The 15,124-nt window shown below is 41.2% G+C and overlaps 1 protein-coding gene across 8 annotated transcripts in view; it reads left to right on the forward strand.

Moving 5' to 3' along the window:
- The window catches only part of ATRN (attractin), a 157,682-nt gene that overhangs the window by 130,248 nt on the left and 12,310 nt on the right, over positions 1-15,124 (forward strand). For 7 of the 8 annotated variants that reach the window (XM_042980835.1, XM_042980829.1, XM_042980830.1 and 4 more), the window contains exon 26: positions 14,853-14,931. In XM_042980835.1, coding sequence (XP_042836769.1) covers positions 14,853-14,931 — 79 coding nt within the window. Of the gene's footprint in view, positions 1-2,145; positions 3,029-14,852; positions 14,932-15,124 lie in introns of those variants that run through there. The other variant, XM_042980834.1, reaches the window with a different exon arrangement.

The raw sequence follows: 15,124 nt of genomic DNA on the forward strand, positions 1-15,124 counted from the left end.
ACGTTCTCCAGGAGTTTTGAGAAAAGTTGCAGGGGAGGTAACTTTTCTGTAACTTTCTCTGTCTGAAAATGTTCTAATTTTACCTTCATGTTTGATCAAAAGTTTGAATGCAGAATTCTAGGCTGGAAACTATTTTCCATTAGAATTTAGAAGACGTTAATGCTGTTTCTTCTAGCTCCCAGTATTAATATTGAGAAGGCTAATGCCATTGTAATTCCCAGTCCTTGTATGAAATCTATTTTTAAGTATACTATAAAATTACAGAAACACTTATAGAGCAGGTGTCCAGCTCAATAAATTATCACAAATTAAACATGCACTTTAGAAGCTCCCTGTGTTATCAGTCACAGCCCCTTCATTCTTCCCCCAAAATAACTACTCACCTGACTTCTAAAGCCATGTATTGGATTTGTCCATTTAAAAATTTTACAGAAGGGGTGCCTGGGTGGCTCAGTCAGTTAAGCATCCAACTCTTGATTTTGGCTCAGGTCATAATCTCATTATTGATGAGTTCCAGCTCCACGTAAAGCTCTGCATTGTCAGTGCTTGAGATTCTGTCTCCCTCTCTCTCTGCCCCTACCAATAAACTTGAAAATTTTAAAAAATAAAAATTTTCATAAAATCACTGCAGAAATTTTAAAACAATTTGAATGATCAAGATGCAGTTAAAGTTGTACTTAGAAGGTATGGCTTTAAATCTGTGGTTCTCAACCTTGGTTACACAGTAGAATCACTTGGGAAGCTTTTGATGCCCGTGCCACATCTCAGACCAGTCATGTCAGAATCTCTGGGGATGGGACTTAAGCATTTGAAAGCTCCCCGGTGATTGCAGTGTGCAGCTAAGGTTGAAGATCACTGCTTTATAAAAAGCACATATTGGAAAAGGAAAAAAGCTTTCTCAGTAAGTCAGAAAAAGAACTAATTAAACCGAAAGAAAGTAGAAGGAAGCAGTATAAATAGAGTAAAATTAATGTTACAGGGGAAGAAGTACAGTAGAGAGAATTGAAAGAACCGCAAAGTTGGATCTTTGAAAATAATAATACTGATAATCCCTTGGCAAGATTGACCAAGAAAAAAAGAGAGAAGGTATAAATAATGTCAAAAATTTAAAAGGAAGCATTACTCCAAATGCTGCAGACATTTTTTTCCTCCATAAGAGTATTTTATGAGCAACTTTATGCAAATAAGTTTGAAAATTGAACAAATGGAATGAAACAGTTAAAAAAACAAAATTATCTACAACTTACTGAAATTGATACAGAATAGGAACTTGAATATTGGATAGCCCTATATCTGTTTAAAAACAATACATAACTTAAAATTTTCCCACAAAGGTAACTCCAGGCCCAGGTGGCTTCATTGGTAATTTATAACGTTTTAAGGAAGAAATAATATCATTATTAGCCAAATCTTCTAGAGAACCGAAAAGGAAGGAATACATCCCAATTTATTTTATGAATTTAGCACAACCTGACAAGAGTATTATGAGAATGGAATTTACAAGCCAATCTCACTCAGGAATGAAGAAGCAAAAATCCACTATGACCCAGTTGAGTTCATTCCAGGAATTACAAAGTTGATTTAGCATCAGAAAAATCAATCCATGTAATTAACATTAATTGCATAATAAGGGAGGAGAATAATAAGATCATCTTAATCAGTGGGGGAAAGCATTTGATAAAATTTGATATCATTCATTAAAAAACTTCTAGGAAACTCAGAATAGAAAAAAACTTCTTTAAATCTGATAAAGGACCAATGTATAAAGCCAATAGCAAACCACACTCTTAATGGAAAAATGTTAGAAACTTTCTCTTCGAGTTTGGGAACAAGACAGATTCTACTTACCAATTACTTCATTCGACATTGTGACAAAGGTTCTAGCCGATACAGTAAGAGAAGAAAAATAAAATACGTAAGAACTGAAAAAGAAAAATCATCACACTTGCAACATGATTATGGGAGGAATTCAAAAGAATTTGCATAAAAAATGTTAGAATTAATAGGTGAATTCAGCAAAGTAGCTAGACACAAGGGCAGTATTAAAAAATCAGTTTTATGTCGTTCAGAGGTGTACATCTTTTGCAGCTCTTATTGGTAAAGGCAGACGCTGTCATGAAAACCATATAATTATATTTCCCATAGTAAGCCATGGGGTGCCCTCCCCTTTCTACCGTGAAAGGAGAAATCCCTTCCCAAGTGATGTTGGAACGCAGATGGCCTCACATCAAGATTCATCCACATCCTGATGGGTCCCCTTCTGCCTGCTATAAACTGTACCCTTTAGTTTCTGGATGACGATGACATCTCTACCAAGAAGTAACCGTTGCAGCCCTCTAATCTTGGAGGGAGATAAAAGAATCTAATAAAAGCCTTCAGTGTTTCTTAGGAAAAAATCAATTATATTTCTACATTTCACCAATAAAAATGAAATTTGTATATTTGTATTACTTCAGTTAATAAATTGCTCAAAATTACAGCATAACAAGATCAAGAATTACCAAGAAAAAATGGAGAGGGTGGGGAGACCGTCCACTGGCCCTCCCAGATAGTAAACATTTTGTCAAGCTACAGTGGTCAGTGTGGCACTGGCACAAAATCAGATTAACCAGTGGAATATATACATAACGACCAAAATAGATAAAGTTTAAAAGGTTCCGATTTGTTTTAAGTGATGAAAAGCTAAATAGAAATAAAAAGTAGATAGTAATAAACAAGAAGGTAAAAGATCAGTATAGACTTAACAGTCACTTGTCACATGTAGCTCACAAGCACTTGAAATGTAGCTGGTGTGACTAAGAAACTGACTTTTTCATTTTAACTAATTTAAATATAATTTAAAAACTGCTACTTGATTCAGTTAGTAGAGAACTTTTAAGTATGTTTAGAACAACCTGGATATGTGAATCTACTTTTTCACTTGTGGATTTTAGGAAATTTAAATACAGATGAAATATTTTCTGGTAAAAATTTAGTGTTCAAATTGAGATGTGCTTATTAGTATTAAATACACACTGGATTTTGAAGACTTAGAATATAAAATGTCTCAATTTTTATACTGGTCACATGTTCAAATGATGTTTTGGCAATCTTGGGTTAAATAAAACTATTTTATTAAAATTAATTTCACCTGTTTCTTTTTACTTTTTAATGTGGCTACTAGAACTTTTATAATTACATATGAGGCTCACATTAAATTTCTATTGAGCAACAATGATCTAGATAATGTAAAGGGAAAAATTGGTAGGGATGACATAAAAAGATACGATAAAATAATGCTAAACTAATCCAAGTATTTGAAAACAAAATATTAAGTCTTCATTCAGACTTTTTAAAGTAGAAAATCAGCATACACATAATTCTCTTATAAAACATCAAAAGTAGTTTATGTTCGTAGTAAAACTTCAAACAACGTAAAAATTAAAATTCAAACTTCTCCTAATTCTACTTTTAAGAAATTATCACTGTTAATATTTGGATGCATGTGTTTCCACAGTTTTTTCTCTGTATATATGCTGCACATAAGTTCTGTTTTTTTCTGATTCTTTGGTTTATAAAGTGGGTTCCCTGCTTACATGTTCTATAACTTGTCTTTTTCGCCATGTTTTATGGTTAACTTTCCCATGTGGAGATTCACTTCATTTCTAAACAGCTTTTCTCATAGTACAAGTACCATATTTTGTTTAACCAGTCCTCTTTTGACTGACTCTTAGATTGTCTTCAATTTTGTTACATATACCTTTACGTTTTTCTATGAAGATCTCTCTGGGATAGCTTTTATGTCCCTATAATTGCTGCATCAAAATGCAAAAACACTGCCATGGGCCCTCAACAGTGGCATGAATTTACACTCCTACAGCAGGAATATAATTTGTCTTATGGCCTCTTCCTCTTACTATGTCTTAGCAACACTAAAAATTGCCATTGTTTTTAATTTGCCAGTCTGAGAGGTATCACTGGTATCTTAAATTTGGATGTCTTTAATTATGAGTGATGCTTACTGATCTCTTATAGTTCTTGTTTTGAATTACCTGTCCCTATCCTTTGTTTTTATTTCTATCGGGATATTTGCCTTTTTTGTACTAAAATTTAGGACCTTGTTTTATTTTGCAACTATTAACAGGTGTGTGTGCTCAGTTGTTTGTCTTTGAACCCCATTTATGGTGTTTTCCACGAAGCAGACCTCTCTGTCCTTCCCTGTTTTCTTCATGGGTATTTTCCCTGTTGTCTTTTCATGTTTAGGTGTTCCTATATCCGTGTGGAATCTATTTGATTACAGCTTTACTATACTCTGCAGTAGGAGTGCCAGTGAATCAAGGCAAGATATTAATTGCTTCGGTTCCAGGGACCACACCATCCACTAGGCCCGGGACTCACTCTCTGTGTTACTCCCTTTTTCAGTAAATACTCAGCACAGTTCATTGGAGCTGAGTGGGCACCACAGAACCTCTCTCCTAAATGTTGCAATGCTAGCGGTATGGAGTGCTGGAAAGTTGATGAAACGACCTCCCATTCACAAGAAAATCTCTTCATTCCACAGAAGTAAAGATTCCAAAAGGAAACTGCCTTCTAATGTTACCACAGGAGAAATCAAAATCCCAAGATCTCCTCCCACCCCTCCCAGTAGTTTTTTTACTCTGTTTAGTGGCAGGCAGGTAGGGTCACTGACCTGAGCCACCTTCTGTGGTCCTTCAAGAGTGGGGCCGAAGCATCATTCTATATTCTTGCAAATTCAGTATTTCATCAATCTTTGCCCTGTGACTTCCACCAGCTTATGAGCCTCTCCAAGATAGCTGTCATTTCCTTCCTTTTTGGCCACAGGAGCTGCAGAGCCTGGAGGGGTGGTAGACTTATCTGGGTCTCCTCTGCATTTGTCTCAAAGGTATTTACCTGATCCCACTGACCTGTCATAGTCTTAACCCTTCAGAACCCAACCCAGTTGCCTATTCCATGAGTCTTCTCCTGATATATTCACCCCAAAGTCCATCCCCTTTGGGACTCTTATGATAGTACTTAATCACCCTTCAATGCATTTATTTACCAGGCTGGAGCTTAAGAACAACTCATACATAGCTGAACCTATAATTTGACATGCAAAGATGAACAGGGCCAATTAGAGGCCTCTCCTACAGGTTTTAAATTGGGTTTGAGAGCCTGAAACAGTTACATGTCTCACAGCCCTAGCTGTACCTTAGAACACCCTGGGAAACTTAAAAAGCACTAGGAGCCGCCTGGGCCCCATGCCCCAGAGATGCCAATTCCTTGGTCTCTTAGGGCACCTGATCCTTGTGATATTTCAAAGGCTCTCTTGTGATTCTTATGTTCAGTTGGCATTGAGAAACCCTAAGTTAGCTGAAAATTCTGTGAATTCAGGGCCTGGGGCAGTATTAATCCATCCACACGCAAGCTAAAGCATGGGAGGTCAGATGGGAAGGAAGATTGTGTAGCCACTGAAGGGGATGGGACCACGGCCTCAGCTCCTGGCAGCTTCATGAGTCCAGTCCCTACAAGAGCTGTCTGCTATGAGGCTTTCAGTGAGCCCTGTAACAGCCTGCACAGCCATCCGGTGGCCTCCAAAGTAGCGATTATCTGGGATTTAAATTCTAGATTGTAGTCATTTTAGGTTCTGTAGGAACGATTTTTGTAAGTTTTACCATTTTTTTTCTCACACCATCTTATGTGTCCCATGCCTTTCCCTTTGTTGGATGTTGTTGTTCTGCAGGACTGTATGAGTAATTCAGAAAGGACCTGAGAAGGAATTTGATACGGGGCGAGGAGGAGGGGCTTTCAGACTGAGGACTGGAGTCTTGAGTTTTGCAGTGTTGTCTTCTCTTTGCTTGTTTCTACTCCTTTCATCCTTTTGCTTGAATTCTAGAATTCTCTGTTAGATTAATGAGGAAGATTCTGGATCTGTCCTTTATATTTCTTAACTGAACTCACTTACTCTTTCATTTTCCTTTTGCACTGCATTCTATGTGAGCTCCACAGCAGTATTTTCCAGCTCATTAATGTAATCCAAAGTTGGGTCCATTTCCTTTGTTGAGTCCATCTGATAAGTTTTTTTTTAACTTTTGCACTTTATTTCTAATATATTTTTTCTTATGGCCTGTTTCACTGTGAATGTAGCTTCTTCTCATGTTCCTTTGTGAGATTAATATTTTATTTTATTTTATATTTTATTTTATTTTATTTTATTTTATTTTGAAGTCTTATTTTGTGCTATTATTAATAACTCTCCTCGGATGTTTGGGTTTTGTTGCTGTTGTTTGATGCCTCTCTTTCACAGTATTGGTTTCCTCAAAATGTCTGATTTGGGGATGTGTTGAAGACTGCCATTTGTCTGTGTGTGGATGCTATTTCTGTGTGTCCCATCCTCCAGGATGCTGTTTCTGTGTGTCACATCCTCTAGTGAGTGTGGAGTAGGGGCAGAGCATGTTGCTGGGCAGGCTGTACTGTTAGTTTGTCTCCTGAGTGAAAGGGCCACCATCCTGCCTGGCCTGCCCGGCCCCAGGCCCAGGGCTCACTGCCTCAGCTGCTGTCTCCCACTGCTTAGCACAAACACAGAATGGAGAAGAAGCCGCCTGTTGTGGCCACGCTGAATGTAGCTCCCCTTGAACACTGTGGCAGTTCCCTTCCCTTCTTGTATCCATTGGCTGTGGGCTCCAGCACATTTTTATTTTGTTTGGGTTTGTTTGTTTGTTTAAATTTTTTAGAATCTCTGTTTAAAGCAATTTTACAGATATGACAAAATTGAGAAGAAAGTACAGAGATTTCCCGTATCTCCCTGCCCCCACACAAGCATAGCCTCTCCCCCATCATCAACATCACTCCCCAGAATTGTACATTTTTTACCGAGGATGAACCTACACTGACACATCATGATCCTCCAAAGCCCATAGTTGACCTTAGGGGTCACTCTTGGTGTTGTATATTCTATAGGTTTGGGCAAATACATAATGACATATATCCAGTCTCCTAATACCCTATGGAGTGTTTTCACTGCCCTTAAAAATCCTTGTACTAGAAACCTTTTTTGCTTTTCAGCCCTCCCTGTTCTGACTTCCATCACCACACTCCATCTAAATTTGTGTGTGTGTGGAGGGCAGCAAGAGCACCTCTATTGCCACATCCCAGAGATGCTTTTTAGTTGTCATCTTCTTGATTCTCATCAGTATCAAGGAGCTGACCACCCGTCATTGAGACTCTGCTGGCCTTCTCTGACCCCAGACTGCTCTGAGGCCACTCTTTTGTTGAACTTTTCTGTCAGCTTCTCACTGTCGATGTTCTCCCAGAGCTTGACCCTGGCCATCTTCTCATTCTGTATTCCGATTGAACTCTGCCGTCCCGTCTGTGGCATAACACTCCCAGAAGTGAACTTTTTGGTCCTTCCTCACCGTCTGCCCTGCTGCCGCTTCCGAGTGACTTGTCTCCCATGCACCAGGCACTCCCTCACCACACCCCCGCAGTCAGAGCCCCTCTACGGTCCACACAAAATCCGAGGAGACCTTGGAAATGAATCCATGTACCTCTGTTCCCTTATACTCTGTGGCTTCTCATTGTATCTAAACTAACCCAGGTCAACTGACCTTTGTTCGCATCTCCATATTCATCTTATGCTACTCTCCTCTGCAGTCCCACTGCATGAGCCATCTTCCGATTTTTCACAAGCACCAGGCTCCTTTCCTACCTCACAGTACTTGCGCGTGGTTTTCCTTTTTTCCTGGAAAATGCTTGCTTGCTTCTCCCTACCCTTCATCTCTATAGTTTTACTCATTGCTTGGTTTTTCCAGACAACATCCAATTCTCTGACACCAACTCGGTGTCCTGCAGGTCTGTTCAGTTCTGACACTACCTGGAGTTGGCACAGACCCCACCAGTTAAGGGCTCAGTCTGCCGGGACTGCACCCACTTCAGATGTCAACCACGAATGGGTCCTCAGGCTGCCCATGCTTCTGCCTGGCCAACTACAAATTCGGGGGTTCCTGTGACCCTCCCCACATTTGACAGTTTGCCAGAATGACTCACAGAACTCAGAAAAAGCACAGCACTTAAAATTACAGTTATTGGAAAGAATGTAACTCAGGAACAGCCAAATTGAAGAGATTCATAGGGCAGGTTATAGGGGTGGGTAGAGAGCACAGCTTCCACTCCCTCTCTGGGCATGCCCCCCTCCCAGCACGTGAACATATGTGTTCACCAACCCAAAAGCTCCCTCAAACTTCATGGCTCCTCATTTCTTTCAAGGTTCCATTACAGAGACGTGATTAATGAACTCAGTGTCTAGCCATCTCCCCTCCCCTCTGGTTGTTGGGTGGGGATGCAGCAGGGAGGGCACTGAACATTCTAGCTCTCTAATCATGTGATTGGTTTTTCTGGTGACCAGCCTCCATCCTGAAGCTATTTGGGTCCCTCCCTCCCATGAGTCATTCATTAGGATACAAAGGACCCTCCTGAATTACATTTCAATAAACCTGTTCTAAAAAAAAAACAGCTCATTCAGACCCAGAGACCCTGTCATTTTTTAAATTTTACCTAAAACTGTGTAAATCAGTTTGGACAAAAAAAAAACCTATTAAAGATATATATATATTTTTAAATTTTTAATCAAATTTAAAAGTAGCTCATTCCTTTTTAATACTGAGAGATATTTTGGGACACCTGGGTGGCTTAGTCGGTTAAGCGTCTGACTTCAGCTCAGGTCATGATCTCACAGTTCATGAGTTCAAGCCCCGCGTCGGGCTCTGGGCTGACAGCTCAGAACCCGCTTCAGATTCTGTGTCTCCCTCTGTCTACCCCTCCACTGCTTGCACTCTGTCTCTTGCATCGTCTCAAAAATAAATAAACATTAAAAAAATTTTTTTTAATACTGAGTGATATTTTATGTAAAGATCAACCACAATTTATTTCTTCACTTCTCGATGGAGATGGACATTTGGGCTGTTTCCAGTTTTTGGCTATTATAAATAAAGCTGTTGTGAACATTTGTCTAAAAATGTGGGGAGGGGGACACTCCTGTCACTCAGAAAATTTTAAGAATTTTAGGACCTCTGTGCCAGGAACTTAGGACAGAGACCAAATAAATACATTTTTTATTATACTACACTCATCCTTCAAAACTTGGCACAGCATCACTTCCTCCAGGATTTCATCCCAGAGCCCCAGAACTAAATGGTCTTCCCTTATTCTCTCCCATAGAACAATACTATTTTTCATCGTGGTCCTTCTCACAGTTTTTTACTTGCTTCATATCTGTGTCCACAGTTAGACTCTTAAGCTTCAAGAGAGCAGAGACGCTGTCTCTCATCCCTGCGCGCGCGCACACACACACACACACACACACACACACACCTTCAGTACCTAGTACACAGTCATTTGCAAATATATGTGGAAAGTAAACTAAGCCTTCAGGAGAACTGCAGAGTCTTGAGGAACCATAGGCACCAGCCTCTCTGAGGGAAGAAAGCTACTGGGTGCTGGTTGATGGCACACTTTGAAGGGATGGAGAGGCTGCATGCTAATTCAGTAGCTCCAGTTAGCAGGTGTATTCTTGGAACATGTGTACAGAATGAGATGACCCTGCTGCTAAGCACCAGCCCAATGAGGAGCAGTCTCTTCTGCTGCCTGGTGGAAGACTGAATGACACCATCAGAATTGACTGGGGACATCTTTAGAGACCATGGAATCTTGTCTAGTAAACAAGGACAGATGGTGTTGTTGTCACTCCTACCTTTTGAAAGGGAACCTTTGGAAAAGAATCCAGAACTTTGTTTATTTCTGAGTTTTGCTTTAAGAACTAGGAATGATGATGATCTTTTAACTGAGAATAGATTCTTTTTGAGCATGGGGAAGAAAATATTTTCCTCAAGCAAGTTAACCAGGTCCCAAAGGAGCTACATGAAAATAAGGGGGAAAGAAAGGTATCCAAACGATCCTAATCACTCTGAAAAATAGCTCAGATAACACAGAAGAGAAGTAGATCAGGATGTTGTGGGGGCGCTCAGTGATTCAAGTGAGAAAATCAGTGTAAGTTGAGTTAGGCAAAATATTTCCAGACTCAGGCACAGTGACATAAACTCTAGATTGTGACAAATCCATTAAACCCTCTTTATGTCTTAATTAGATGCTAATCCAGACTCTAGTAGGAGCCTTGTGTATGAAGAGGGGAATAATAAGACCCACTTGCTTGCTCTGGGAATTAGATGAGGTCATGTGTGTGAAAGGGCTTTGTATCGGGGAATGAGTGCTAGAGTGGTTAGGACGACAACTGGTAGTAGTAAGAAGAGCCCCACTAACACTCTGTGGAAGTCTTTGTGGCTGGAGTCACGGGTGCCAGGGCAGCATCTGAGTGAGGTTAAAAAGGAGAAATAAATGACATCACATCACCTGGCCAAAAGGAGAGCACATAATGGGAATTTCTGATGTAGGCAGGATACAATGTACTTGTAAAACGTAATTATCTGAACTTCTGCTAGACCCTTGCCAGATTGACAACAGACATTTTGGCAAATCCATTTCATGTTCCAGAAGATAGAAGTGATCGTGGGTTCCTGCTGCTCTGGATCTAATTCTGACCAGAATGATGAGTGTAAAATCACAGGAACATGGGAAGAAGCAGTGGTATCTCTGCTTTCAGGTTAGCTTGGAGGTCAAAGCCAGGCCAAGAAATGCATACATAGTTTTAGAAAAGCCAGACTTGTAAGGGCAGGAAAACATAACCATTAGTTAATAGTCATGCCATGCCCTCTGGATGGAAAGTTCAAGATGCTCTCAAAAATGTCATTCTAGGGGTGCCTGGGTGGCTCAGTCGGTTAAGCATCCATCTTCACAGGTCATGATCTCACAGTTTGTGAGTTCGAGCCCCGCATCGGGCTCTGTGCTGACAGCTCGGACCCTGAAGCCTGCTTCAGATTCTGTGTCTCTCTCTCTCTGTTCCTCCTCCACTCACACTCTGGCTCTCTCTCAAAAACAAAGCTTAAAAAAAAATGTCATTCTAGCTGCACAATTAAAATTAAGCTGGTGAGAAAACAGAGAGATGCCCCAAAAGCTGAGCTCTCACACAAATTGTGAGTTTTCTGAAGACCTATATAAAAGATAGAAAAACCTAGAATTAAGAAATGGATTTTTTTAGAATAGTCTCAGGAAAGTGCAAACCTTGGATAAGCAGGAGCAGGTTTAGGATAAAAAGACAAAAGGATTCTTGTTTTCTCCTCAGGTACAATGCAGGCTGGAAGTAAGAGACTCAGCCTAGGGCTAGTGTCCTAGGTTTGAAACGAGAAATACACTTTGATGATCTTTGAGTGACATTGGCAAAATGTTAATAACTTCCAAGGATAAGTAATAGACACAAAGGAATTCACTAGATCATTCCCTCTACTTGTGTGTATGTTTGAAAATTTTCATGGTATAATGTTTCTTTAAAATTACATTTGCATAGAAAAATCTGGGAGACAGTTAATAAGAGAGACTGCAGTAGGGTGAAGACTGAGTTACAGCACCACCAGTACATAAGTTAGCGGAAGGAAGAAAAGAAAGGAGGTGTATCAGCGAGCGCCACGTTTTTTGAAATAACTAGAATTTTTGTTGTTGTATTGCCCTGGGAGAAATCATGCACATACCAGCTTTGAGGGACAATCACTGTGAATTGGTATGCTGTTTGTGTCGCTTCTTAGAAAAGCTGGAACTGGTGGAAGCAACTGGGTTTTTGGTGTTTTTAACAAGTGTCCGTTGAAGACAGAAGCCCCACCTAGGCCTAGGGGGACAGGGGACACTGAGCTGCATGGTTTACACCTCTGGCTTGAGGGTAGTTCCAGGAGAGGCCTCTGAGTGGTACCAGGGTGCTCACCTCTGAGGACAGCCCTGTACTCAGCTACATCAGTAGGGTCTTGGCCAACTTGGAAACTGTTCTCATTCGCTTCTTGCCCTTACATGTGGATATGCTGCCTCCTTGTGTTTCTATTAGAATAAAAATGTAAAAAAACAGCATTGTGCATGGAAACCAAGAAAGACGGGTTACTCTTCTCAGACTCCCTTACTGCTTCTTCCTCTTCTCCCCAACTTCTCAATAGTGGGGTGCCCCCCCAGGACATTTTTCTGTATTTGTATTCACTCCCTGGGTGATCTCATCCAGATTTATTACTTCAAATACAATATGCAGGTGACCTTCGAACAACACAGGTTTGAACTGTGCAGGTCCACTTATACATAGATTTTTTTAAAACAAATACGGTGCAGTAAATGTAATTTATCTTTCTTTTTTTAATATTTATTTATTTATTTTGAGGGGCGCCTGGGTGGCTCAGTCGGTTAAGCATCCAACTTCAGCTCAGGTCATGATCTCACAGTCTGTGAGTTCGAGCCCCATGTCGGGCTCTGTGCTGACAGCTCAGAGCCCTGGAGCCTGCTTCAGATTCTGTGTCTCCCTCTCTCTCTCTGCCCCTCCCCTGCTCATGCTCAGTCTGTCTCTGTCTCAAAAATAAATAAAACATTAAAAAAATTTTTTTAAAAATATTTCTTTATTTATTTTGAAACAGAGAGCACGCGAGTCAGGGAGGGATAGAGAGAAAGGGAGAGAGAATCCCAAGCAGGCTCCACACCATCAGCACAGAGCCTGACCTGGGGCTCAATCTCACGAACCACAAAATCATGACCTGAGCCAAAATCAAGAGGCAGATGCTTAATTGACTCAGCCACCCAGGCGCCCCTTATGATTTTCTTAATATTTTGTTTTCCATACCTTACTTTATGGTAAGAATATAGCATATAATACATATGTATATAATACATATACAAAATATGAGTTAATCTGCTGTTTATGATGTCAGTAAGGCTTCCTGTCAGTAGTAGACTATTAGTAGTTCAGTTTTGGAGGAGTCATAATTTATACGTGGATTTTTGACTCTGCGGGAGGTCAGCCCCCCTAACCCTTGTGTTGTTCAAGGGTTAACTATATACTGATGACTCCAAATGCCATCTCCAGGCCAGACCTGGCACCCAGCCTTCAGACTCCTATATCTGCCCACATCATCTCCCTTTGGTGACTAGGCAGATTCTCAGAATTCAGACTGCTGTCCTGGACCTGCTCCACCCAGAGCCTTCCCTGTTTAAGTTGATGGCAAGTTTCTGAGGCCAAAATCTCTGACTTCTCTGTTCCATACCCTACATCTAGCACATCAGGAAATTCTGTTGTCTCAACCTTCCAATTATGTCAAGATTTCCAGAGTGCTTTTCACACTCCTGTTACCAGAGCCTAGCTTGAGCCACCATCATCTCTCCTAGACTGCTGGGCTCCCTATTTCTACCGTTGCTGCCCTATTGGTCTCCTCAGCATAAGTTAAATCATGATACTTCTCCACTCAAATGCCTTCAGGCCTTCCATGGTCTGTGTCCCCTTACTTCTTTGCCTTTATCTGTGACCTGACTCCCCCTACCCCAGCCATGGTGGCATCCTCAGGTTCCTCAAGCGGCTCTAGTCTATGTCCTTACCTCTGGCTGTGCACGGCTGAGCCCGTCGCCCAGGCCTGTTTCTGTAGACATCCCCTGAGCCAACCCCCACACCTCCTCCAAGTCTTGCTCAGATGTCACCTCCTCAAGAAGTAAGGCTCACCCACTCTGACCATACTGCTTTATCGTGCCATTGTCACTCCCGAACCCCCTTGCCCTGAACCCTCTTTTTATTTCTGTCTCATTTACTACCTTCTAACATGCTCTGTAATTTGCTTATTTATTTTGTTTACTCTTTAGCTCCTCCTGACAGAATGTAAACTCCATGGGAACACCAGTCTTCAGTTCATCAGTGTATTTTGTGGGCCCAGAACAGGCCCTATCTCAATAAAGTATTGATTAAAGGGTAAATAGAGACTGTCAGGGAGGAGGAACAGACCAGCAGTGTCAGGACAGCCAAGGTGCCCAGCAAGACAGGAACTGAAGGCTCTCGCCTGAATGATGACTCTGGAAGCCCCTTCTCTCTAGTCAGGGAATCCATTGGAAGGGTCTTCCCTCATTCATGTCAGGGCAGTGGTGGGCTGCGGGAGCCTTGAGGTTTCTACTTGAGAGAGGGTGGAAGTTCAGTCATCCTCACACCTCAGAGTGCCCTTCTCCAGCCGGCCTGAGGGGCCTGCCTCCGGCCCACACTTGGGTACTTGGAAGCCGACCCCATGCTACAAATGCCTTGTGTTTGCAGATGACAGAAGTCACTCATTCTCTCTGCTGTCAGGGTAGCTTTTCAAACCTTCCACACTTGGTTTACAGATGAGAGAACATTGAACGCATTTGCAGTTACAAGACCACTGGGAGGTATTCTCTGCTAATACTTTTGAGAAAATGGTCGGTTTGAGGTTGACTTTATTTTATAAAAATTATATGAATTTATTTTATAAAACTATAGTTGAATATATTATTATATAGAAGATTATTTCTTGTGTATTTACCTCTTCCTTATGAAAAGCTGGTTGTTACTGTAATAATTAACTTTTCTCATTTTGTTAGACTTTATCAGTAAAGGCTTGCCAATTCAGTTAAATGGCATGCTTGTCGTTCATTATTATTATCCTAGAACTGTTTTTCTTATTTGGGATGAGCCATGACTGGTCATTCCAATAAAAAACCCAGTGGGAGGTTGCAGCTCTCTCCCGGTGCCTTGTGGGGACAGTACTGTCCTGATGTAGGACAGGAAGCTCAGCTTCTGAGAGTCTTCTCACACTGGCTTCCTGTGAACCAGGACATGGTTGTGATGAATCATCAGAAAGGTGCTTGGAATTGGTTTTGGGAGGGCACTCCCTGCCTGACCTGCAGTGTGGGTGACAGTGCTGATTCTGGGGGCTGGGATAATAACTCAGTACTTTCCTTTCTCACAGTTGTTTCCTCTCTTTGCTCCTGGTGGCTGCTGTGGTTTGGAAGATCAAACAAAGTTGTTGGGCCTCCAGGCGTAGAGAGGTAAGCCTCAGTGGATGGTTCGCGAATGCCTGTAAGAGCTTCTTCCTTTCTGTTCCTCTAAAGCAAGTCAGTTTTAGCTATTTAGTGATAATTGAAAGACATACTGTAGGGGGAGTAGTGCTGCCCTTTCCGCAAAATGTGGTCAGTAGATTTCAGTTAGTGCTATACAGAGTATAATTAATTCTGCACCACG

The sequence above is a fragment of the Panthera tigris genome, chromosome A3, assembly GCF_018350195.1.
Source record: "Panthera tigris isolate Pti1 chromosome A3, P.tigris_Pti1_mat1.1, whole genome shotgun sequence".
Lineage (NCBI taxonomy): Eukaryota > Metazoa > Chordata > Mammalia > Carnivora > Felidae > Panthera > Panthera tigris.